Source organism: Cavia porcellus, unplaced genomic scaffold, assembly GCF_034190915.1.
Source record: "Cavia porcellus strain 051 isolate PalLab524CR breed Dunkin Hartley unplaced genomic scaffold, mCavPor4.1 scaffold_23, whole genome shotgun sequence".
In the NCBI taxonomy this organism is placed as follows: Eukaryota; Metazoa; Chordata; class Mammalia; order Rodentia; family Caviidae; genus Cavia; species Cavia porcellus.
The window spans coordinates 38,073,330-38,101,181 of NW_026947506.1; the positions used below are offsets into that span (position 1 = coordinate 38,073,330).

At 36.6% G+C, this 27,852-nt stretch overlaps 1 protein-coding gene across 1 annotated transcript in view; it reads left to right on the top strand.

The window, feature by feature from the left end:
- The window catches only part of Cyp3a14 (cytochrome P450), a 46,577-nt gene extending 20,349 nt beyond the window's left edge, over window positions 1-26,228 (top strand). The window contains 9 exon segments of the mRNA NM_001173116.1: window positions 58-171; window positions 433-521; window positions 2,202-2,350; window positions 4,833-4,960; window positions 6,014-6,080; window positions 10,088-10,248; window positions 11,671-11,897; window positions 23,829-23,991; window positions 25,325-26,228. Coding sequence (NP_001166587.1) covers window positions 58-171; window positions 433-521; window positions 2,202-2,350; window positions 4,833-4,960; window positions 6,014-6,080; window positions 10,088-10,248; window positions 11,671-11,897; window positions 23,829-23,991; window positions 25,325-25,420 — 1,194 coding nt within the window. The 3' untranslated portion in view covers window positions 25,421-26,228.
- Window positions 26,229-27,852: the final 1,624 nt, after the last annotated feature.

Here is a 27,852-nt window from a genome sequence, read left to right on the forward strand (position 1 = left end):
TAAGTGTATGATCTCTATGCTTAAGAATGATAAATTGTCTTTTTCTTGGGGCTTTAGTCGCTTGTTCCAGTAGGATTTATGAAAAAAGCTGTCTCCCTATCTGAGGATGAGGAATGGAAGAGAATACGAACACAGTTGTCTCCAAACTTCACCAGTGGAAAACTCAAGGAAGTAAGAAATTAAGAGGATTTTAATTGAGAACTTAGCAGTGATCTGGGGACAGTTAGAAACTAAGATCCTCTTCTCTGTACAAGGTGTAGTCCTCTGAGTTGTGGCTTTGTCAGAATGGTCTTTTGCCTTTATGCCCTGGAAGACCCATTATAAACTTAATTATAAAAATGTCAAATATTGCTTCATGATTGATAATGTCTTATGGTTCTTGGGCCTGAATCCACGGATTTAGTTAAAAATGGTGTTGTGTTTTATGCATAGATGTTCCCCATCATTAAACAGTATGGAGATGTGTTGGTCAAAAACCTGAGACAAGAAGCAGAGAAAGGCAAACCTGTTCAACTGAAGGAGTAAGTATCTGTTCTTAGTTGAAAAACTAAGTGCACCCACTTAATGTCCAAGTTGCCATGATGCCCTGTAGTTGCCTCAGAAAACTACATGATGCCTCAGATTGCTCCTCAATTTATATCTGTCTGCAAAAAACTGAAATTCTCATTGTTAAGTTACTTCAGCAGCCATGTATTAAATACAGGTGCTAAACCAGGGAGTGGTGTTACAGCTAAAATAGTTCATCCAAAAAGGGGTGGATTCCAAGAGAAGACAGGGCATTTGGGGGGCGAAGTGTTTTCTCCATTGAGTACCGGAACCAAAGTTATTCATCACTTTGGCTATCAAGGCATAAGATACATGCTTTTGAAGGAAGAGGTATGACCTTAAAATGTTGTAAGTGTAAAGCTTGAGGAATAGTAGGAGAATTTACTTGGTGCACAGTGAAAGTCAGTGGATGGGGCAGGAAATACCACGTGAAGCTTCAAACAGCTTAAACCTCATCATGGTACTTTTTAGGTAGAGTAAAATTTTAAATATTTAACCTTTAAACCATTTCTCCTTCCTTTTATGAGAGAGAGAGAGAGACAGAGAGAGAGAGAGAGAGAGAGAGAGAGAGACGGAGACAGAGACAGAGAGAGCAAAATGAGAGAGAGAGCACAACTATATCAATGATTGTGTAAACCTGACATTTTAAAATATATAGATACTCTACAGAGCATACTGGGAAAACTGGGGACATGAGGTCACTTAACTCTTGTATCTTGCGAATCAGTTTTCAACAGCAATGTGATAATAGCAATAATTATTATATTTTAAATTGTTTTTGAGACAGGGCTTCATTGTGTGGTTCAGTCTGGCCTTGAACTCACAGCAATTCTCCTGCCTCAGCCTCCTGAGTGCTGGGATTACAGGCATGCACCACCACACCTGGCTGGTTTTTAAAGACAAAGTCTTGCTAAGTAGTCCAAGCTGAGCTTGCACTCACTGTGTAGTCCAGGCTGGCTTTATACTCCTGCTCCTCCTGCCCTCAGTCTACCAAGTACTGGGATGACATGCATGTATAACCACACGCTAAATATAATTATCATTCAATATTATAAATATTAATGAGGACAATTTTTGTTTTTTACGTTATACCAAAATGATTCTGCCCCAGGGCAGCCTCAGACTCTTGTATTGGGGATGGACTAGATCTATCAAGAAGTTGAATAAGGGATGCTGAGAAGGAGGAATGATTTTTCTGGGTGTTCAGAACAGGGTGTTGCTGATGTGTGATGTGCTGAAGAGGAATCAGCTCAGGGCACACTGTGTGGTGAGACAAGACCTAGGTCAGTATCAGCTTTTGAGTCCCCTAGGAAGAGTCCTGCTAAATGGTGGTTACACATTTATCTTCCACATTCCACACATACTGCCGCAGTATGTCTGCCTGTGAGTCTCAATGACTGAATGCCACAAGCTCAGAGTCTAACTCACCTAGGTTCTCATCACCCCGAGCACAAGGGCAATTATATCACTGGCTCACTTTAACAACCCCATGAGTGAGAGTGACGGCAGCAGAGAGCGTTCAGCTGGTCCTGCGTGTAGTTCTTCTGACCTAATGTGGCTCTCCACGTCTTTCTGGTGTATGACTGAGTCCCACTTCCTGAACAGTTTGTAAAAGAAGAGGTGCAGACTTTAGTTTCTCCTGTTTTTTCACCCAGAATCTTTGGGGCCTACAGCATGGATATAATCGTTGCAACAGCATTTGGGGTGAACGTTGATTCCCTCAACAACCCACATGATCCCTTTGTGTCAAAAGCCAGGAAGCTCTTCAGATTTGATTTTTTGAGTCCATTTCTTCTCTCAATAGGTATGTAGACTATTCCCTCTTCAACTTCCTACCTGCCTCTTTTTATTGTAATAGTTTATTGGGGGCATAAGTCACATATTGAACAATTTTCCTGTTAAAATAGGCAATACAATGTTTTTAGTACTCTTACAAAAGAAATATGCATCCATCAACATTGTAATTGTAGGAATATTTTCATTACCTGAGAAACATTATACCTTTGCACTTTCAATTCCCATACTCTTTGCCCCTATCAGTCACTGATTTACTCTGTTTTTGCAGATTTGCCTTTTCTAGGCACTTCATATATATGGAACTATAGAATATATGGTCTTTTGTGACTGGAATGTTTCCTTTAGCATTATATTTTTAAGTGAAATATGTCCAACGTACTTTATTTTTTAGGGCACCATGATACATTTTGCTTATCACTCATTGTTTTTTAAATTTTATTTAAAAGGAAAAAGAGATAAAAAAACCAGAACAAAACAAAGCAAAACAGTGTAAGGGTACAAGTAATACAGAACTCAAGAAAAACCAGTAAGATATCAACAATTACTAGATTACACACCATCATCTTAGAGACAGTGCTTCAGGTCACAGGATCAAAGCTTACAAAGTTATCACTCATTGTTAGTTGATAAATATTTGAGATATTTTTGCATTTTAGTTATTATAAATACTGTTTTATGAACAATTCTTCAAGAGATTATGTTTAAATACTGGTTTTCAATGTTTCTGGGTGCGTACACAGGAGTGGTACAGCTGAGTTACAATGTAATTGTGTTTATCTTATTAAGGAACTGACAGAATGTTTTCCATTTGTCTCCATCCCATCCAACACTTGGTTTTCTCATGATTTTAATTATATCCATATTAATGAGTCTGAAATGGGATAACACTATGGATTTGATTTTCCTTTCACTGGTGCTAATGATTCTGTGCAATATCTTCTTAAGACAAACATGTGATAAAATATTTATTTTTATTTTTTGTAAGTTTAATTATTTTTGTTATGTTCCAAAATTTGCTTATAATTTCTGGGTACAGTTCCTTTACTAGAGACATGACATGCAACTTTTTTCACCTACTTTCCTGGCAGTGTCTATTAAAGTTACAATTTTCAATTCTGATAATGTACAATAGATGAGTTTTCATTTTTATTTGTGCTTTGGTTTCTCTAAGAATCTGTACTTGAGATCATGAAAATTTACTCCCTTGACTTTCTTTCAAGACTTGCATAATTGTAAATCTTATATTTTCATTTTTGATACATTCTGAGTTAGGATTTATATTCAGTAGTCCCTCTTTACTCTTTTATAGTGACTATCTAGTTCTCCCAGTATCATTTTTTGAAAAGATTATCTTTACCCATTCAGGGGTCAGGCATCTTTGTCAGAATTCAGTGAACCATGACACATGGCCTTTTTATTTTGGTACTACGAATCAAACCTCTTGTTTGCCAAGCAGGTACTGTGGTGCTGAGCTACATTCCTGGCCGACACATGGACTCCTCTGTGTGTGAAGACCATGTTTTCTTTGTCCATTCACCTGTTGAGGAACATATAGGCTTTTTCTAAGATTTAGTTATTATGAATTGTGCTGCTATAACTATGGATACTCACATATCATTGTACCATGATGTCTTTATCTCGTTCACAAGATGCTTAGAATTTTAAATGTCAGCCGTAATTTCTTTTCTTGCATTTTGGGTACTAGTAACTTAAGTTATCCTTTTTTCTCGGTAAGTCTTTGTAGAGGTTTGCCAATTTTGATGATATTTTCTAAGAACTAGCTTCTTGCTTTATTGATTTCTGTATTTCATATTTTATTAGTTTCTAGCTTGTCTTTATTACTTTCATCCTTCTGCTCATTTTAGGTTTAGTTTCTTCTTTTTATTTTTAGTGATTTGTGTAAAGTTTGATTATTCATTTGAGATTTTACAAATTTATAGCTGTGAAGTTTCCTCTGATTACTGCTTTTGCACATTCACAAATTTGGAATAGTGTGCCTTCAGTTTTACTCATTTCAACAGAATTCCAAATTGCCCCTTGACTCGTTGTTCGTTTCAGAGGGTGTCAATTAATTTGTATGGATTAATGAATTTTCCAATTTTGTGTTCTTGATTTTTTGGCTTTACTCGATGGCGAACTAGTTTATACTGACTGCAATTTCTTGAATACCATCATTAGCGAGATCATCGTGGTCTGGTTTACCCCCAAAAAGTCTCTATTCCACTAGAGAAAAGGGTAAGAAGTTAGGAAATTTAAGCATCCTTTGGTCACTCTGAAATGAAGAAGGGGTCACTGATCTCATCGTTATGTTGTGGGCTTCTGTGTGACATTCCCTTGCTCAGTCCCCACTGACTTCCTGAGCCCACGTGTCAGACAACTAATGGCTCCTGGTCAAAATGGTGACTTTTAGTGTTTTGTTTCAGGAAAGCATAATTGAAAAAAGTAAATTTTGTATTTTTGTTAAAGATGGAATTTTCTTTTCTGTGTAGTGATGTTTCCATTCCTCACTCAACTGTATGAGATGTTAAGTATCTCTATTTTTCCACGAGATTCTTTGAAATTTTTCACAAAATTTGTAAAAAAGACAAAAGAAAATCATCTGGAATCTAACAAGAAGGTAAAATGAGGTGGTGATGGTGGTGGTGACATGAGGATATTAGTATTTTAATAATGTTTCAGGCTGTATATATGTGATCTGTACACTTCTCTGTTTAATAGAGAATTTAGATTTAGAGCAGCAGAGTTTTTACATTTTCCAGGAAATAAGAAGGTGGAGGTGGAGAAGTCTGCATGAAAATGAGTTAGAGAGAGTTTAACATTGAAAACTAGGAATAAATTCAGTGTGTCATGGCAGAAGAATTGTTAAAACAAGAACTTTATCATTTTCCTTTTCTCAAAAATTATTAAAGAATAAAAGAGGTCCTGGGTTCAATCTCCAGTAAAATTTGTTAAAGAATAAAAATACTGTTTAAAAATTGTAGGTATTATATCGGTAAAGAATTATTTCAGTTCTAAGCCTCTTGCATGACACATTGTCCAGTGGAGGCTCTTACTGGGACCTGGTAGAGTTCAGTTTGTGTTAAATTTGAATTTATTTATTGGCATGGAATGTGCAGGGGTCTATTTTAGATTTGTGATGCTAGAAACCCAGCTTTGTTTCAGGTGAAACAAGAATTTCAGCAGATTAAGAAGACAGGATAGGTGTTTGTGAGGATTTTGTTAGTGTTCTGGGTGTGTTGAATATTTGAAGGTGATCACACAAACCTCACAATGAACTCTGGAAATGGCAGCCAATAAATCTATAGGCCATTATTTTAAGAATTAAGGGAAGAGGACAGAAAGTATTGGAGTCTATGAGTTCTTCTTGAACAATGAAGTGTAATAGGAGAAGAAATAAACCACTGTCTGGCCACAAATCTATGACTGGAAACCAGAGTGCAAATGTGGGAGGGCAAAGGCCAAAAGTCCTTGGGTGGATAACTGGTTTTTCCTCTAGGAAGCATATTATTCTCCAAGGTGTACACACAGTGTCCTTCACTGATGACTCAGTACTAACTAGTCTTTTGAACTAGAAGGGACCATATTGAGGAAGGAGGAACAGTTCTTTGCTCTTGATTTACTTGTGACTTCATGATGGACCTTCTGTTTTTGAAATTTGTCTTTCTTCTAGCAACGAGTGGACTTTCTTCAGATGATGCTAAACTCCCAGAATTTTAAAGACACAGAATCTCATAAAGGTAACCAAGGATGCTGCATGGTCTACTGATGGCAAAGCTCAGAGGGAAAGATTTGTTCTGAAGAGTGGAACAGGATTTCCAGGCAGAGGAGAATTTCTGCACAATTTTGGAAAGACCCAAACTCAGATATCATATGTGGTAGCTTCAGGCACTTTCTGGAAGCACACAGGCTGGAGTATGTTCAAAGCCTAAAGGGTAACCAAACACCCAGCATTTGAAGGCGAGAAATTATCAGGGTCACCTGCATCATTGCCAATACTGATGATTTTTGGCGTCAGCCATACTCAGGGAATTAGAAACTCTGCCTGGAAATTTTCATCTATATTTCTGATCAGAGATATAATGCCCAAAACAGTGATGTTCCATATGAGTACTTGGTGAAAGTATGTTCACTAGGTTAATTGAATATAGGCCTATTTTCTCTTCAACAGTGAATAAGTTCTATGAGAAACAATTTGACACTGTAAATATATTTTTCCTTTTCATACATTCACCCATTGATTTTATCATCCATGAATTAAAAAAACTAACAGCTTTATTGTGGTAATTTCTGAACCATACAATTCAATCTTGTCTTTCTTTCTTTCTTTCTTTCTTTCTTTCTTTCTTTCTTTCTTTCTTTCTTTCATTCTTTTCTTTCTATGTCTCTGTCTCTGTCTCTCTCACTCTCTCATTCTACTTTTTTCAAGACAGGATCTTGCTCTGCAGTTTAGGCTAACCTTGAACTCACAATGTAACCCAGGCTAGCCTTGAACTTGTAGTGATCCTCCTGCTTCAGCCTCCCTAGTGCTGGGATTACAAGCTTACACCACCATGCCCACCTGATTCAGTCATTTAATGTATTTGATTAAACAATATTTTTGTATAATCATGTGTTGTAAAACCATAACCACAATTAGTAGTAGATCATTTTTATCATCTTAAGAATCCATATATGTGCAAAACCATATACCTTTAGATATCCTTTCCCAGACTCCTTTTGCTTAAACTTCAGTCCTCTATTCCTTTTAAAAAATTTTATTGGTGTATGTGTGTGATACATAATAATTACATTTCTTTGGTGAACTGATATGTATATATATATGTATATATATATATATACATATATATACATATATATGTATTGCATCTTGGTCATTTAAAGTCCTTTCTCTCCTCCTCTTTTCCCTTCCTCTTTGTCTTTTCTTGATCCATGGACTTTGCTATGACCACTGTTATTAATATATCAGTTACAAAACGATGACTTTCAAATTCCATCATTTTTCTACACTTGGCAACCAGTACCTAATGGAAGAGGGGAATGTTTCATTCTTATGTATTTATTTATTTTTAATATATTTTATTATGTGCATAAATGTAATCTTATATATTCCTGATGTATTCTTTTCATTATTTATTTTGTATTTATAATTTTTCAGATTTCTCCCTTTAATATGACCTACTGTATTTGTTTTTCTTCCTTTTAAATATTTTAATTGTTAGAATAGATTTAATTTTAGAATGATTTTCAGTTCATACTGTAAGCAAGGAGAAGGTATAGAGAATTTCTATATTTCTTGCCTCTACATTTACATACATTCCCAAACACTCCACTATTCACCACTATAGTGGTACAACAGTGTTAAAAGAGACACATCATGAATGGCCCAACCTTCATAGTTTACAGTGGGGTTCCATCACAGATTACAAAATTATATAGACTTTGACAAGTGTCAAAGGATAACATCTGTCATTATAGAAAAGCCCAGAGTATTCTGAGTCTTTTTCAAAGGCCATTTTCTGGGCATAGCCTTTATTTTTTATTTTTTTGTGTGTTTGAGACAAAGTCTCGCTTTGCATTTCAGGCTGCCTTTGAACTCACTTTCAGGCTAGACTCAAACTTGCAGTGATCCTCCTGCCTCAGCCCATCCGGTGCTGAGATTACATATCTTGCTTTCTGGTGGGAGATATTCTAGGTTTCTTTTTTGTTTCCCTGATAGCCCTAGAATCAGCCATTTCTCCACAAGTCTCTGGATCCCTTTAGTGAGAAATGCTAGTTAGGAATAAAAAACAGGTCTAATGTCGTTGTGTCTCCTGAGATCTTTCTTCCTTGTACATCCTCAAGTGGAGGGGACTAAGAAAATCAAATATATTTTCATAGAGCTAAGAAATATAAAAAGATTGTCTATCAACATATTGTTGCATGCAGAGGCTTGCTGTTTCTTTCTCTTTGTTACTTAAGAATTTCTGACATATAGCCTATTTCTTTGATATAATTATAATAATTCTATTATGTCAAATTCAAGCTACCCTTAGTGTGACAGTCATCTCACCAAAGCCTTAAATATGGTTTCTAGGCTGGAAATGGGATCTCCACAGTACACCACCCCACATACATCCACATCTAAATCCACTTCTACCCACCTATCTTTAACCTTTCTCTCTGCTTTCTGGTCTCATACAAGTTTCTGTGATGAAGGAAATATTGCTTTTTCTGTGCTAGTCAATGTGATCACCACTGAGTACAGATGGCTAGGGTCATTGGAGAACTAAAGTTTAAATTGTATTTCATTTTCATTCATTAAAAAATAGCCTCAGGTGGCTGCATGATACCATAGTGGACGGCAGACTCTAAACTTTGCATTTATAGCTCAGTTTCAGTGCAGTGATGTGGAATTGTGCTAAGTGAGAGAACAAGGTGATAATTAACTTTATCGTAGATTTTATCATCTATAAATATAAAAAGATGATAGTTGACTTTGTCATCTATAAGTCAGAATGCTGAGGAACCTTCTCATCCTTATTTTACATTGTTTTTAGTTTTAAATTAGATGGTTTTGGTAGGCAGTATGTTTATTTCAAGGCTCCAATTTTCTGCTAGGACTGATTCAAGTCCTGATTGGATAGACAACTGCATGACTGTGATTCTGTCTTTCAGAAGAAAATAGAAAGGAAGGCCAACTTATAATCAGAAGGGCAGTTTGGTGAGCATAAAGTAGAACAGAGAGAGGGGACATGTGCTAAATGAAAACGACACTGATGCTGTGGCTGAATAAGCATTACCAATTCCACTCACTAGGTCCTGTGTTACTGTATTTTATGCCCAGTACCCTTTAATGTGCACATTCTTTGTTTTGTTTTTTACTGACCTGCATTAGGCTAGCGTCAGTCATTATGCTTTAAGCTTTTTGGCTTGTTCTGTAGTTTCTGTCCATTCAAGATCACTCATTTTTTTTTTGGTCTTTTTTTTTGTTTTATCGGTACCAGGGATCGAACTCACGACTGCCTGCTTGCAAAGCAGGCGCTTATGCCGCTGAGCTAAATCCCCAGCCCCTAAGATCACTCATTTTGAAGAGTGTTCCCAGGTTTTTTATGACCAGATGATTCTCAAAAGTATGATCCCCTTTTCTTGATTTAAGTTGTGCACACAACTCACTGCAATTAATGGGAGTTTAAATTTTGACGTAGTAGCTCTGAGCGGGTTTGAGACTCTGTTTCTAATAATGACTCAGATGCTCCTAGTTTTCTGATCATACACTGAGTAATAATTGTTTCTCTTCAGCTCAGTGTTGTTTGCTTAAATTGCCACACATGTATCTAGAGCACATAACTTCTGTTTTCCATACATTGAAGACTTAGTCACACAAACTGTCTTGATAATTTTTCAGCTGTGTTTTAGCTGAGTCACTTTAACTTTTTTGAGAGACAAAGCCACTCCATGTTTTATTGATAGGTAATATTATGCTCATCCAACGGATATACTATTAATCCTATGTACGCTAGTTAAACTATTCAGCTGTGGTGGTGGTATGGATGGCATAAGAGGAGGAGGTAGCTAAGAGTAATATAGACTTCAATGTAACTGAATTAATTTCACCATTTTTTGGCCATTACAGTGAAAAGCAGTCCCAGCATGATTTTGAATTGGTTTTCTAGGGATATGAGTGCTTTATTTGTGTTTTTCTCATCTAAATAGTGATATACTGCCTTGATCTACTTTACCTGAAATAAATTTCCATTACTTCTAGCTCTGTCTGATGTGGAGATCTTGGCCCAGTCAATTATCTTTATTTTTGCTGGTTATGAGACCACTAGTAGCACTCTTTCTTTTATTATGTATTCATTGGCCACCCACCCTGATGTGCAGAAGAAACTGCAGCAGGAGATTGATAAAACTTTGCCCAATAAGGTAAGTGGACAGTACATGGAAGAGAAGAAAGAAGTCAGCACTTAAGAAATTATTATTATTTACAGCAAGAATTTTTATACACAGGCAGTGTTGATTTATTTACTAGCACTAGTTACAAGTAGGAAGGATCTGAAGTTACAATTAAGGGGTGAAACATAGAAACTTTATACTATTTATAGAAAAGTAAGAGCTTTGTAATGCAATGCTGGTCTTGGCATATCTATTGTCTATTGCTACAATAATACGTCTCCATGTCATGTATCAGAATTAAAATTGCCTGCCAAGGGAGCACCCAATCAAAACCTTTTGTTGTAATGGAATAAAAAGAAATAATTTTCTGTGTCAATTTATTTGTAGAGGAGTGGTTTAATGTGGTATTTCTGTCCAAATTTTATGCACATAATCCAAAGGGTTAGTAGCAGATGTTGTGAAATAAAAACCTTGACATAACCTGGGTATGGTACTGCACACCTGTAAGCCCACTTACTTGGGAAGCTGTGGCTACAGAATTGTGAATTCAAGTCCAACCTGGGCAATGTAGTTAGGCTGGAATGAGGGATTTTGTTCCTCTCCCGGTTCTCCTATATGGGTATAGATGTGTGGCTTCTCTCTTGAAAGGTTATAATGTCTTTGGTGTATTTTCTAGAGTGTAATTGTCATAATTTATTAGTCAAATTTCCTTACATGAGAAAGAAAAGGACTACATGGTAAATCTAGGGGTTTTAGGCCCTGGGTAGGGATTGTGCCATACGTATTTTACATTCATTACTATAGTACACATTTAACATAATAGTTATCACAGTTCACACCTAAGGCACAGCACAAAGAATGAAAGATTACTTGGAGTCAGTGTTCAATTCAAACTCGAAAAAGGCCCAGAGGAACTGTCCTTAACCATACTCCTCAGAAAGACAGCCCGAAAGTGAAGCTTCTGTGACTTCTTATTGATAGTATCAGGAAGCAAGGGTGGAGGACAAAGGACTTCTATACATGAATTCATTTAGGAGAAAGGGACAGGACAGAAGGGCAAAGTAAGGTCAGGATGGTCTGTTTCATGACTGACATTAGGACCTATCTAAGTACTAAGTCAGAGTATGCAGAGGATGAGGGCCAGAGCATTCACACTGTAAGGCAATGAGTTTCAAGCCTACTCAGAGTTTGACCTACAGGCTAAGTTTTAATCTCTAACCATGTATTCTGGGAGTTTGGGGCATGTGTCTTCTTTATCTCTGCATATCCGTGTCATGCATACCTCTGGCCAGTGCCTCCACAGGTAGTTAGTTACTGAAATACTCTGTAACTGATTTTTTTATCAATATGAATTAATCTCTGGGGCTCCTAACAATTCAACAGCACTACATAGACTGGGTTGAGCACTATTTTCAAAGCTCAGTTTACCACAATCTGTTTCTTTCTTTCTAGGCATTTCCTACCTATGATGTCATGATGGAGATGGAATATCTGGATATGGTCGTGAATGAAACTCTCAGATTATATCCAGTTACTAACAGAATTGAGAGGATGTCCAAAAAAGATTTTGAAATCAATGGAATGTCCTTTCCCAAAGGGACAGGAGTGATGATACCAAGTTTTGCTCTTCACCGAGACTCAAAATACTGGCCAGAACCTGATGAGTTCCGCCCTGAAAGGTACAGGAAAAGGGAACTCACCCTAGATCTGGTTAGTTCAGGCATTTTATGATGTCTCATAATGGAGATAACAGACATGTGATTGTGCAATCATTTAGTTATGTGTTAGTTTGTTTTCAGAATTTTTAAAATCACAGAGATAGTTATTGAAACTGAAATCCTTTGTCAGAAAAAATAAACGCAAGCTTAATCCGCAGTCCCTACATTTTAAGATAAAGCGTATTAATAAAGTTATATAGGGCTGATGGTGAAACTTGGGGACAGAGTGCTTACTTGATGTTTTAGGCCCTCATTCCCTTGCAAAAAGTGAATGCATGTTCCTATGGACATATTTCTGTGCTTTTAAATGTTAAAAAGTACTAGTACAATATACTCCTATTTTGAACTCTTAGTTTGCTTACAATAAATGATAAACTCTTCAGTATTTTATTATATATAATGATACAGACATGCACGTGTGTGTGTGTGTGTGTGTGTATTATGGTGACTGTACATTAGGTAATTGTATGCATCTCCCATAGTTTCCTTGACCACTATGTTTTTTCAGGTGTTAGGGTATTTGCTTCTTTTAGCTTTTCCATTTAGTTTTCCTCATCTAACACCAGCTTTAGGAAATGTTTCCATCTTCCATTCATTTGATGATTTGTTCCTATTTCCTCCATATGAATATAAAAACGCAGGCTGAGAGTCTGAACGATTTTCCTCCTCCATCATTCAACCTTCCTCAGACAGGAGAGAAGACAGAGGACGTTTTCTTTCTCTTACATCTTGTGGCCTTCCTTGGCCAACCCTCTCATCAAGTCATATACTCTTCAGATGTCTGAGAAATTCTTTTTTGGAGATGTAGTTTTTCAGCTTTCCTTTTTAATTTTAATTTTTATGAGTACGTGTCAGCGCTAATAATGATTGCGTTCATTGTGTGAATTTGGTACATGTACCTTAATGTTTTTCATTCTCTTTCCTCTCCTCCCTCCAACTTTATGTCCCCTTCCTTTTTGCAAAAGGGCTATCCCTCTGTTTATTATTATTTTTTGTTTTACTCTTTGATTTTTTTATGTAAAAGAAAACCTTGCTGTATGACATTAAAACATGTGTCTCTGATAAATTCATTTAACATTATGGTCTCAAGGAGGTTCTTTTGGGAATTCAAATCCAAAGTCATTGTTTTAATTTCTCATTGCTGGGACAAAATACATGACACCCACAAGTTAAAGGGAGAAAGGTTTATTGTAGCTCACTGTGTAGGTTTCAGTCCGAAGTCAGCTGGTGCCAAGGCATAGCAGCATGGCTGAGGCATGGCAGATGAGAAACAGCTCATGGCCTGGCAGGCAGGAAGCAGAGCAGCATCAAGTGAGAAGGAAGGATTTATCCGTGCATCCTTCTGGGCCACACCCTCAGTGACTCAGCTCTCTCTCTCCAATTTCTCTCCCAATATCAAAATATCAAATTGATCACTTGGCTAATCCAGTATCTCACATTCATGATCCAGTTACCAACCGAAAGCCCCACTTGTGAGCTCATGAGAATTTAGAGGGACATCTAGATATAAACCATAACAGTCACGTTTTAGGCAAATTTTGCTCTCTGAAAGCGCTTGATGCTTTTTTGTTGTTGTATTGCTAAGAAAAATACAGAATGTCAGTGTGAATATTCCTCAGGAAACTGCATTAGAGATCCCATTCAACCTAGCTAGTATCCTTCTGGATATTTTCCCAGAGCAATTAAAAACATCATACCACAGTTATATATGTGCATACACATTTATAGCAGCATAACTTGTAATAGCTAAATCATGGAAACAATCAAAATGCCCATCAGCTGGGGAGTGGGTAAAAGGTGTGGCTTTTTTCAGTACAACAGAGTACTGCACGGCCATAAAAAGAATAAACGGGAGACTTTTATAGATAAATGGATGTAACTTGAGACCATACTCATAAGAGAAATAAATCAGACACATATGTGTAAAAATGGTATTGTCTCAGTAGTGTGAGAAACTGAACAAGTAAAGAAGTTCCAAAATGTGCAATAGATATGGTGAATTGGGAAGAAACCATTCAAAAGACAAGACAAACTGTGGTAGGGAAAAAGGCGAGGAATAAAGGAAAAAAAGAGAAAAAATACATGTATACACAAGATAGTTAAGATACTTATACAGCTGGTTCTCTTTGTTCCTTGAAATGAATATTTTATGTTAATATTGTTTAGACAAGATATCATGCTGTGTACTATACTCTGAATAACTGCAAAAACAACAGTATGTAATGTATCAATTATTGTATCTGTCTCACAACCCATTTTTAAACTCATTTTCATTGTTTGTTTATCTTTTTCTCTTTAAAATAAAAAAAAAAGAAAAATAGAGAATGAAGTTTTAGGTCAAGAGCCCAGCCATCTAGAATTGTATTGGCCCTGAATTATATAGTTTCTGATGGCAGGGACCTGGTCATCTTGAACATGATGTCCCCAGGGGTAGCATTTAGTTTATACATAGTATTGGTTATAGGAGTCAATCAGAATTGACTGAGTCCTCTGTTTTTGACTATCAAGGATGATGTTGGGTGTAGGTTTGTCATAGATGGCTTTTATCACATTGAGGTAAGGACCATGCAGTCCAGGTTTCTGTAAGATTTTTAAAAACATGAATGGCTATTGGACTTTGTCAAATGTTTTTCTGCATCTATTGAGATGATCGTGTGATTTATACCTTTGGCTCTGTTGATATGCTATATTACGTTTATTGATTTGTGTGGTGGACTGAAAACTGGTGGGCAACTTGTAACACCCAGCTGAACTGAATCAGTGTGGTGCTGGGTAAGGATGGTCTACCTGAAGATTGTTGCTAACAACATAAAAAGGGGGAAGAATTAGGGTTGTTGGTTCTCTTGTTACTCTTGGTTCTCCTGGAGCAGCTTGTTGAGCTTCTTAACTGTTATGAACACGGGTGTTTCTCCTCATTGGAGGACTTTGGGACCTTGTTTCACTGACAATGGCTGCAGTTCACTTTGGGGAAGCTCTGGTCTTTACTTTGAGCATTGCTTCCTGGCTGCAGAGGTGTGCAGATGGTGTGCTATTCAATCTCCAGGAGAAGTTTGTCATGCTGGTGTCCTGATATGAACTTGGCTGTTGTCTGTCATTGGAGGAGCTTGAGACCTTGTTGTTGCTGAGGATGGCTGTGGTAGTTTTATGGGAAGCTCTGGTCCTTACTTTGAATATCAATTCCTGGCTCCAGTGTAGATCCCTCAGCCTACTGACACAGATCCTTTTTCCCGCTGGCACATATGTTGTAGCTTCTGTGGATGACTTTTAGGCCTTTCCAACACAGATGCATGAAACAGACTTGCATGGGACATTGTCATGGGTTGTAGACCTCTATTTGGACTGTGGGGAGCATTATCACAGGATCTAGGTCTTCAGCTAGATTCATGTCTTGGACTCACACAAGATACTAGCATGGAATCTTGGGCCTCAGATAGATTACTGGGATCTGCAGTGTATGGATAGATTTTTCTGCAATTTTTTGTATTTGAGTCATTGTGTGACTATTATAAAATAACCCTATAAATGCTGTATTAAGTTGTTTGTCTTGCAAATCTTGACTGCAACAATTTGCATATGTTGAGCCATGTTTATATCCTCGGCTGAATCCTACTTGGTCATGGTATATAATGTCCTTGATTTGCTGTATTCTGTTCTCTAGTATCTTGTTAAGCATTTTTGTATCCATATTCATTAGGGAGATTGGTCTGTAGCTTTGTTTTTGACTAGGTCCTTCTCTGGTTTTGGTAAAGGGTAACATTGGATTCTAGGAATGATTTTGAAAGTATTGGTTCACTTTCACTTTCATTAAAGATTTTCAGCATTAGTGGCAATAGATCTTTTTTTAATGTATGCACATTATTTTTTATTTTAAAGAAAAATGAAGTTAAAAGAAAAACAAAAAGCAAAAGAGAAGGGGTGGGGATTTAGCTCAGTGGCATAAGTGCCTGCCTTGCAAGCATGTGGTTGTGAGTTTGATTCCCAGTACGGATAAGAAAAGATAACAGCAAAGGAGATTAACAACAACAAACCTAAAACAATAACAATGTAGGTTTTCAAGACAGAATAAAAGAAATTTAACTATGATTGTCATATTGCATATTGTTGTCTTTATTTTCAATGAAAGAAAAAAGTTTAAAAAAATAGAAAAAGAGAAAGAAGATTGAGGAATACAGAATTTAAACATAAAATCGCTTGTTGACACATTACCCATTGTCATCTTATAAATAGTTACCAAAGTCACAAAATCAAAGCATAAAAGTGGCTAGACCCTCAAAAATTGACAGTGCAATCCCTTCTGTTCAATGTTCCAACAGAAATTCAGTAATATGATCATCTATCTTACACACAATACATACTGTTATACCCTTTAGAGCACTTTCCTTCCCTTTCACTTTTACAATATCTATACATTCTGAATTCCATCATTCTGTCAATTTTTATTATTTTTTACCCTTGAGATACAATGTGATATTTACTCATGTGAGTCTTATTTATCCTCACTAATGAGGATATTCTCAAGTTGCCTCATTTATCTATACAGGCCTCAAGGTCATCCTTTTTATAGCTGAATAGTATTCCCTTGTATAAAATACCACATTTTTTTCATCCACTCTGTGGTCGATGGGCATTTTGGTTGTTACCAAGATTTAGCTATCACAAATTGTGCTGCTATGAACACGAGTGCACATACATCTCTGTGACATGATCTTTTCAGTTTTTCTGGGAAAATCCCCAGGAGGGGAATAGCTGGATTGAATGGAACTTTCAATACTAGTTTTTTGAGGAATCTCCATACTGGTTTCCACAGTAGTTGCACCAGTGTTCACTCCCACCAACAGTAGAGAAGTGTTCATTTTTCCCCTGCAGCCTTGCCAACATTTGTTATCAGTTGTTTTCTTGATGGCGGGCATTCTTTCTGGGATGAGATGAAATCTCAATGCTGTTTTAATATGCATTTCTCGAGTGACCAGTGATGGTGGACATTGCTTCATGTATTGATTTGCCATTTTTATATCTTCATCTGAGAACTATATGTTCATCTTCCCTGCCATTTTTTGGGGGGTGTCTTTGAATTTGAGCGGTTTGATATTTTTCAATTCTTTATATGTTCTGGATATAAGTTCTTTGTCTGAGGGACAGTTGGCTAAAATTCTTTCCCATTCTGTGGGTTTTCTTTTTCACTTTGTTGGTGATTTCTTTTGATGTGCAGGAAGTTTTTAGTAATATGAAATCCCAGATGTTGATTCTTTGAAGTATTTGCTGTGTGGTTTGCATTTTATTCATGAATTCTCTGCCTACGCCTGTGCCTCCAAGATTTCTGCCTACTTTGTCCTCCATTAGATTTAGTACTTTTTTTTAATATTTAGATCCTTGATGTATTTTGATTTTAGTTTAGTGTATGGTGATAGGCATAGGTCTATTTTCAGGCTTTGGCATGTGGAAAGCCAATTTTTCCAACACCATTTATTAAAGAAGCTATCAGTTTTTCAATGAATATGTTTAGAGTAGCATTAGATCTTCTCTAAATTTCATGTATAATTCAACAGTGATGCCAAAAGGGCCTAGAATTTTCTTTATTTATATATTTAAAATTGTATTTTAAATTTTTTTTGGTACCAGGGATCAAACTCACGACCTTGTCCTTGCCAGGCAGGCACTTACGCTGCTGAGCTAAATCCCCAGCCCCTATATTTTCAATTTCATTGATTGATATCAGGTTATTTAGAATTTTTATATCTCCTTGACTCAGTTATGGGGATTCATATGTATGTAGGAACATGTTCATTTCTTCTGTGCTTTCATTTTTTTAAGTACAAGTTCTTGAAGTAGGTATTAATGACCTTCTGAACTGCTGCAGGGTCCATTGTGATTTCACCTTTCTCATTCCTTTTTGCTTGGATTTGAGTCTTTTTTTCATTTTTTGATAAGGTTGGCTAAGTGTATATTGATTTTTTTGAATCTTTCAAAGAACCAATTCTTTAACTCATTGATTCTTTGTATTGTTTTCTTATCCTCAGTTCCATTAATCTCTGCTCTTTCTAATTTCCTCACTCAAGTTTGGGTTTGATTTGTTCTTGTGTCTAGAAGTTTATGGTTCAACGTTATGTTGTTTATTTGAGGTCATTCTGTTTTCATGACAGATTCACTGATATAAATTTCCCTCGTAAGTTTGCTTTCACTGTGTCCCATATGTTCTAGTATGCTGTTTTGGCATTGTTCATTGTAGATACTGTGTAATTGCTTCCTTAATTTCCTCTGTGACTTGTTGGCTATTCAGCAGGATGTTGTTTAATAAATTTCCATGTGTTTATGGGGGTTTTGTGATTTCTTTTGCAGTTGATTTCCATTTTCATTGCACTATGGCCAGATAATATGCATGAGATAATTTCAATTACTCTGCATTAGCTTAAACATGTTTTATGGGCTAATATATTTCCAAATTGGGAGAATGAACCATGTGCAGCTAATAAGAATGTGTATTTTGAGGTTGTGAGTTGAAACACTTTGTAGACATCTAACAAGTCCATTTGTTTACAAATTTGGTTTAGTTCTGATATTTCCCTGTTTGGGTTTGTCTAGTTGATTTATAAAATTGTGACAATGGGTTATTAAGTTCCTCTATTATAATTACTAGTGCTTGTTAGATATTTCATGTGCATTAACATTTATCTTATATAGTTGGATGCACTGGTGTTTGATGCATATTATTTATTTTATGATTGTTATCTCTTTTTGACTTTTTTTCTTATCTAGTGTGTAGTGAACATCTTTGTCTCTTTGGATCAGTCTTGGCTTGAAGTCCACATTATCTGAAAGTAGAATAGCTACTGCTGCTTTTTTCTGGGTTCCTGTCACAAGGACTATTGTCTTCTATCTTTTGACTTTCACACTATGAATTATTTTTGTGTTAAGTATGTTTTTTTAATGCAGCATATTGTTGGATCTTGTTTCTTGATACATTGTGCCAGTCTGTTTCAGTGATGAGACCATTAATATTGGCGGCCTTAACTGATATGCATTGGCTTATCTTTTTCGTATTACTTTCCTTTTTTGTTTGATGTCATTTCTCTTTGTTTAATACTTGTTCTGTCTGGTAGTTTCTTTCAGTTGGTGTTCTTGTGCATGTGGTCTTCACCTTCTCCTTCTAATATACCCTTCAGAGCATTTTGGAGACCTTGTTTTATAGCCATGAATTTCTCCAGTTGTCACTTGTCATAGAAGTATCATATTTCTCCACTGATTTTTTTTCTTTCGGTGACCTCATGCTTGTTAGGCAGGCACTTGTGCCACTGAGCTAAACCCCCAGACCTTCTCCATTGGTTTTGAAAATATTTTTATAGGGTGCATCAATCTGGGTTGGAGGTTTTTTTTGAGGGCTTGAAATACATCACTTCAATTTCTCCTTGATTTGTGGGCGTATGTTGAAAAGTCTGAGGTGATTCTGATGGGTTTTCCATTATAGGAGATTTATTTATATTTTCTGCTTTTAATATTCTGTTGTGAATGTCTGGGATACTGATAATTATATGCCTTGAAGTAGATTATTTTGATCATGGTTAATTGAAGTTTTATATGCCTCACTTATGTGTAGGTCAAATTCTTTATCCATGTTTGAGAAGTTGTCTGTTGTTACTTCTGTGAAGAGGTTTTTATGGCATATTTGTTATCTGCAGCTTTCTCATTGACTCCAGTCAATCTTCTGCTGTTATTCTTTGTTTCATTTGTAGTCATTGGATGATTTTTCATGTTTCCTAGCTATTTTTTTATTTAAAGAGAAAAAAAGAAAGTACATAAAAAACAAAGCAGTAAAAGGGTACAAGTAATACAGAATTTCAAGAAAAAAATATACAGTAAGAAATCACCAGTTAATAGCTTACATATTATCTTCCCAGAAACAGTTGTCCAAATTACAAAATTAAAACATATAAAGTGGACATTCATACAGTGACATTGTAGACAGTTCCGTTCAATGATCCAACAAAAGCTCAGTAATGTGGTTTTCCATCCTACACACTTGAACATACCTGCAGTTATATCCCTTAGTACACCTTCCTTTCCTCTCTTTTTTACAATAACAATTACACTTTTTGGGTTTTATTACCCCCACAGTTCTTACTACTTTCTTTTGTAGAGAATAAAACCAAATGTGACTAAGCAAAACAGAGTCAGAACAGAAGGCTGGGCATAGTACATGATGCAAAAATAGAATACCCACGTGATCAAAAGTTGGTTACCATTGTGCCTCTTGCTATTTTTAATTTGAGTTGCCTATATCATCAGGTATAACAGAATTGATCAAAATGGCACAGAACAAGACCAATGAAACCTACACTGGAGACCTTACAGGACTTCAAAAAAAGGATAATACTCAACCCATAATGATGCCCATTATTAGATAAGATATATTGCCTTTAAAGTGGTTGCCGATACCCTTAAACTTGATACTATCAAACAAAATAGAATATAGAATAATCAGACAGAACAAGATGGGGAGTTCAAGTCAGGTTAATAGGAAAACCAAGAAAGTTACTATAATATGTCCCTCTATTTTTAAATTTAGTTTTCCCTTAATTAAAAAAATGAGAGAAAATAGAGATTAATTTAAAAAAAGAGGGGAGATTGAGATAAGATAGGACATTGTAACAGAACAATGCAGGTCAGAACCGAACAATTAAGCATTATTGTGTTTCACCACAGATAATTTAACATAATAGTAGTCACCATAGTGCCTCTTTCCTTGAATTATTTGAGTGTAACTTCGTATGCTATAACATCAAGCATATCAAGACAGTGTGAAGCCATTCAAGAGAATGCAAGAATTACAGGTTATTCAGAACCAGCTAATAGAAAAAGAACAACGGTTTCTATATTATCTCTTTGCCTATAGAAAATTTTGTTTATACTATAGCATATAGTGAAATATAGTAAGGTACAACATGTTAAAACCAATGGAAACAGATGTACCACAGCTTGATGGGACTTCAAAACAAGATGATATTAAATCAGCACTCACTTTGATGTTGTGTTGTTTTCTTCAAAATAGCTATTCGTACTATCATAGATACTAAAATCGAACAACCCAGATTAAAACCATTGCAATTAGTGAGTGAAAACATTATATGGCTTCAAACCAATATGATTGGGAATCATGTTTACCACATACTTTTATGTATTATTATCATTTCTTACACTAGGGAAACTATTTGGTGTTTATACATGTGAGTTTGATTTATTTCACTTATGACTATGGTCTCAAGCTGCGTCCATGTATTTATAAATGTCTCAATGTGATCATTCTTTATAGCTGAGTAGTACTCCATTGTATAAAAATACCACACCTTTTTTATCCATTCTTCAGTTGATGGACACTTAGGTTGTTTCCAAGATCTGGCTATTACAAATTGTGCTGGTATAAACATGGGTGCACATATATCACTGTGGTATGATGCTTTCAGTTCTTTTGGGAATATGCCTAGAAGTGGTATAGCTGGGTCAAATGGGGCTTCCAGTCCCAGTTTTCTGAGAAATCTCCAGACTGACCTCCACAATGGTTGCACTAGTCTACATTCCTACCAACAGTGCAGGAGAGTTCCTTGTTCCTCACAGCCTCTCCAGCATTTGTTGTTGTTTGTTTTCTTGATCTTGGCCATTATTTCAGGAGTGAGATGAAATCTCAGTGTGGTTTTAATTTCCATTTCTCTAATGACCAGTGATGATGAACATTTTTTCATATATTTATTTTCCATTTGTATTTCTTCATCTGAGAATTGTTTATTCATCTCAGATGCCCACTTTTGGATTGGGTCTTTGAATTTTGGGGTCTGATTTTTTAAAATTCTTTATATGTTTACACAGAAATCCTTTGTCTGAGGGGAATTTCACTAAGATTTTTTCCCAGTTTGTGGGTTTTCTTTTCACTATGCTGGAGATTTCTTTTGACATGCAGAAACTTTTTAATAAGAGGTGATCCCAGTTATTGACTCTGGGAAATATTTCCCATGTGGTTTGCTTCTCTAACTATATTTATCTCTTGCTTTATTTAGTTAAATACTTCATTTTTAAACTCGTCTATGAGGCTCTGGAGATATCGCTTCATGTCTAGTGGTGCCGTATCTGATATTGCATGTTTTCTGTCTTCCTTTGCATTTCCCTTTCCTGGATCAGTGTTCTCAGGATTGGGGACTGAGGACCCTTTCTTGTTCCTTCCTCTTCTCATACTTTTTGTTCTTTCCATACAAGGGAATGTAGGAGGCCCAATTTTTTTTCTCTTTTTCGGTTACAGTTTGTTTGAATTTTGCTGGCTAGGTGTTCCCGCCCACTACAGTGTACCAGGGAGACACAGACCTGGGCAGCCTGTGCTGGGCCCGCCCCTCCAGGTCAACCTACTGAAGGCTTCACCACTAGGGTGCACCTCCAGGCCCTTGGGCCTGGGTTGGGCTAGCCTACTGGGTCTAAGTCAGTGGCGTCATGTAGGCCAGGCACTCCTCACCAATCCCGCTTGAGAAGGGAATATGTGACTGAAGTGACTGCAGTGCCCTGTTTTGGCAAGTCTTCCCAGTCCCATTACGTCCTTTGCTGGAGCCTCCTACTCTATGAAAGGGTCCCCGTTCCCCGCACTCACTGCAAGTCCATGTAGGGCTCCCTGCTAATCCTGCTCTCAACTCCATTTGCAGATTCCTGCTCTCAGAGCTTTCATGCATCTCTCTCCCTGCCCTGCAGATTTGGACGCAGCAACGGCAGCAGGAAATTTAGATCACAGCTTCCAGTGGTGGGAGTTCTAGCTTCTACCCTGAAATTTTATCTGTTCCTCTTATAGCATCAGGATTGGATTTCCAGTTAGTTTGTTTTAGCTTAGTTCATTCCTGGGTCAGCAGGTTGTATGTTCCCTTGCTTATGATTCCTTGTACCACAGCATTCCTGGATTCTAAGCTGGGTCTCTCAGAGAGCCTCTGTAGCTGCTGCTATCTATCTGCCATGTTCTTCCAGAAGTCGCTTATAGATTTCTTATCACAGCTTTATCACAATATCCAGGCTTCCCTAGGAAATGTGTTTTCCTCAGGGATATCTTCTAAACATATGTGGTTATTGGTCTTTGTGTTTGTCTCAAGAACATATTGTCACAACTTATTAAGATAGAGAATTTAACCTAGTGGAGCAAATAGACAAAGAAGTCGGTAATAATACTACAGAATCATCCTTTGCCCTTGTATGTAAGGGCATGTTCACTGAAGTTCACTGTTCTGTGCAGCAGGAGATAAAGGGAAATAGTTTTGATAATAACAAGGAAGAAGTGGGTATGAAGAATAATAATGATAAACTAATAAAAAAGAGAGGGGAGGAGAATAAAAGAGGAAAAACAATCATTTTTTCCTCCTTCCTCAATGACCATCTGACCAACATAAGTGTGAGTGGAGGTGAGAGCACACATTGTCATCATTCAGCCTAATTCCTGTGTGCCTTCAGAGTGGAAACACATTACCATCTTGAATGAGATTTTAGTGTTTAGAGATACATTTTCTTTCAGATAGAATTCACCCCATCTCATCTCAACAGAACTACAATCTTCTAGAGAGCATGCATGATGTGTGCAAATGAACTTTAGCATATAGTTCTCACTGGAAAGTAATTACTGCAGGGTTTTGGTGAGCAGCCCACAAAATAGCTTGTATACTCCTGCTTGAGGGGTATAGCTGAGAACTCTAAATTTGTAGCTCTTATGCATTTGTTTCATTCATTTGTTTTGTTTCTCCAGCTTATTATTTTTTAAAATTTGGTTTTAGTGCACTTGCAGTACACAATGATTACATTTATTATTGGGAGTTTGTGCATGTACATAACACAACTTAATCTTTTTTTCTCCTTCCTATTCTTCTCTCTATTATTTTCTGCCAGGTTCAGTAAGAAAAACAAGGAGAATATTGACCCTTACATATACATGCCCTTTGGGAATGGACCCAGGAACTGCATTGGCATGAGGATGGCACTCATGAACATAAAACTTGCTCTCATACGACTCCTGCAGAACTTCTCTTTCTATCCCTGTAAAGAAACACAGGTCAGCCAATAAATTTTCTGCATAAATATTGCTTTTTTGGGAGGTCTTTTAAAAAACTATTATGTTTGTATACAAATATGAACATGCTTATGGATATTTTCATAATTTGTTCTATGGGAAAAGAATCTATTTGCAGCTGGTACAAATTTCAAGGGTCCTTTAATCGTGGAGCTGGAAATCTGTGTACAATTATAAAGAACAGCAAAAAGATCTTGTAGAGTGAATGCAAATTAGCATAATATGGTAATGTGTAATTCTTTTAAGAAGTCTTAAATTTCAATTTCAAGTGAAGTGGAGATGGAACATGCTCTGAAAAAACTATAAAGTGCATGTTTACATCAGCATAGTGCCCAAGTGGTGCTCTCCTTTGCTAGGCTTACAGGAGCTTTCTTGTGACAGTGATTCTCAAGTCCTGGTTTTACCCTGGAATACCTGAGGAGCTTTAAAATCTCCTGAGCTTAGTTCCTGGGTAATTTTAGATATCCTAAAATATTTCAACCAGAGTCAAGGTGTAAGAGCTCTCCACTAGTTCTCAGTTGTAGTAAGGATTAAGAATCTTTAGTTTTACTGCTGGATATGAAGAACTCTCACCTCTCAGGGACATCCTGACTACTTGAGCACATATTTTAGGAGCTCTGCTCCAGATACACTAGGTATTTTTTACATTCTCATAATAAGTGTATGGATCTTCATGTTTTTCTCCTCCTGAGTATATTATCCTTAAATCCTATTTCAATCCTCAAATTCCTCTGAGAGGCCATCTTCATCTTTTCCAGAGCCTACTAATGATTACTTCAGGGTGTTATTATCACTTAAATTAATAACTTTCCATTAAAGCATACAATTTGGTTTTCTAGTTTTTTTTTTCATTGGTGGGAGAAGAGGAGAGCAGCGGTGTTTATCTTGTGTGTTGGCAGCTGTGTAGTTGTCTGGTAAGAGTCCCTAGATAGCAATAGTATTGGGAGAAAGCAGACCACTGGTGCACCTGGAATGGAGCAGATCCGCCCTGGTAAGCTCCTAGTTACCTACAGGCTGGCACTACTTAGTCTGCATGTCAATTTAGTAAATTTTCCCTTTGGTCTAATGAGATCATAAACTTACTATGAGGCTCTATCCTTGTCACTGAAGAGAATGGAGAATGTGGTTTAAGAACTAGTCCAAGTGCTGATTAACAGACTTTCTCTATTTGTACTATTTTGGGGAGTCAAGAGGAGATATAAGCAAACATATGTGTTTACAAAGAATTATGCTCCATAATATAACTTTTTTCTATTTTATTTCTGTGATTGTATTTCATTTTTTGCTTCTAAATATCTTTGTTTAATATTTGCAGATCCCTCTGAGGTTAGGCTCAGAGGCTCTACTTCAGCCGGCAAAACCCATAATTCTGAAGGTTGTGTCAAGGGATGAGACCATAAGAGGAGCTTGATCATCTATGGACTTCTGCTATGTTCTTTATGAAGGCTTTAATTTACTTTTGAATAAAACTCAAATGAAGATGAGCTTCATAAACTGCCTTTGAAGAGTTATGAGGGATTCAGTACACACTTTGGCTTGCTCCATATCTGTATAATCTATCTGTTATAACAAAATGAGTGTCAGACTTGTCAGTTCACATTCTCTAATTCTCACAGGACTGTCTCTATCCGTCTCTAAGTGGTACCATCAATTGCATTTGAGCTCTGATCAAGGGAAACATTTCTCAACAATTTTAACAACAATTTTTAATGAGAACAAGAATTATAGCTCTGATTGTAGTAAAAATTTGTATGAAATATTTGTAATATATAAGTAGCATTATTTGAAAATTCAAATAAACATATCTCTTGAAAAAAAGTAATCTTTAAAAAGTGCACATTGTGAGGGAAGCTATTTTTGGTCATCAAAGTCACTGGTCCTGGAGCCCTTTTTCTGATCCCATTTGTACGTTAAGATTGATGAGAATTATTCCTCTGATTTTTATCAGAGGATGTAGAATTTTTTCAGAGGATGTAGTTTGGAAACTACATCCATGATTTAATTCTAGCCTTTTGAAGCGTATGCTTTTGTGTAACTGAAATGAGGTATTCATTACTTTATTATTAATTTTGATTTAGCATCATCTTCCGAGATGTTTCTGGAAAATAGGAAACATGCCCTTCTTTCCTTTTTTCTGCCTTTTTCCACTGGGAATGGAGGGTAGGCACATGCTAAATAAGCACTTTTACCACTGATCTACATCCTCAGCCCTAGAAACATGTTTTCTTATGTCTCTTTGTAGTCAATCTTCAACTTCCTGATCCCTTAATACAATTGAAATTAACAACAAAAATAATAACTACAAACTATTTTTCAGCTGATTTGGGAGCAAAAGTGAAAGAATTTGTCAACTTCTGTTGGCACTAACAATCATAGAATTTCTTCCTTTTATTTGACTAATTCAGTCCTAAAGCCAGTACGTAAGGCACAACATGGTCACACATTGGGTTGGGTGAGAGTCACAGTGGGTCACAGTCAAAGGAGGATGTGAAGGTATTCATGTGTAAGGGTAGCTATGCATGACTGTGGGACCCCAAGAAAGACAGAAAAGCGCCATCACCTGAATAGGTTATGGAGAACCCAGGTGTGGTAAGGAGGCAACTACAAATGAGAAGGGAGCTGGCTCTGTGAATGGTATTGATTAAATCAGTAATATACCAATGATAATGGAAGATTGGTTTCTACTATCTCACAAAAAGAGAAAACTGGAATGGACCCTGTAAAGTCAGAATGGAATGGGATGTTTCATTGTAAATTACTACTTTTCTACATACCTGAACTATAGACATAAACTGTGTGTGCATACATGCATGCATATGTGTGTGTGTGTGTGTGTGTGTGTATGTGTGTGATTGTATACTTGTTACCATGTGTTGTAGTTATCAGTGGTTCTTTCCATCCACATACTGTACATTCAAAAACTGGACAGGACAGTTTGTGAACATGAAAATTTATATTTATTAAGATTAAAATAACAAGAAAAGAAGAAAAAAGTGCAATCAAAATGCTCAAAAAGAAAACTGCTGTGAAAATAAGTGTTCTGCAGAATGAGTGTGTGCTACTTAACATGGGAAAAGAAGTTAACCCTAATGAGTGCAAGTTGGGCTGGTGAAGAGACTCACCAGCTTAATGACTACTGTTCTGATGTCAGATCTAAAGAGTTCCATCAAAAGCCTCCTTGATCTCTTTTTTTTGTTTTGTTTTGCTTTTATCGGTACCAGGAATCAAACTCACAACCGCCTGCTTGCAAGGCAGGTGCTTATGCCACTGAGCTAAATCTCCAGCCCCCTCCCTTGATCTCATACCAGTAGATTGGTATCAGGTGCAGGGCTTGGAATTTATTCTGTGCATGGGTTCTCCACATCTATTATTAATTAGTGTCTGTGATTGATAGATCACCACAAATTGCTCAGGCCCTAATTTGCTATGCCCTAGTCTACTGCCTCACTTCCCCAAGAGAGATATAAATTCTCAGATCTTTATGGGCTGCCGCAGGAGTGGTGGTCTCTAGGTTCATATAGCTACTTCTTGCTGAAAATGATTGTAGGTCCTACACACTGCGGATTATATACTCTGTAATGTAGGATGATGACTGAGTTGAAGAAAAACTGTCAGAGGACAATGAGAAAGCAGTTAATGTCTATATATGCAGAACTTTTGAGCTTTCTGTTTAACAGAAGAGAGTTTGGTGAAGTTTTCAGGAGCAATTGTTAGATAGGGTACCAGCAACAATTTATGGGGACAACTATACTCAAAACAGAATTGGAGTACTGCTTTTGAAGAGGAGCCTAACGTCTTTCAGTGATTACAGGAGTAGAATTTTAGTCTTTTGAAAATTTGAGT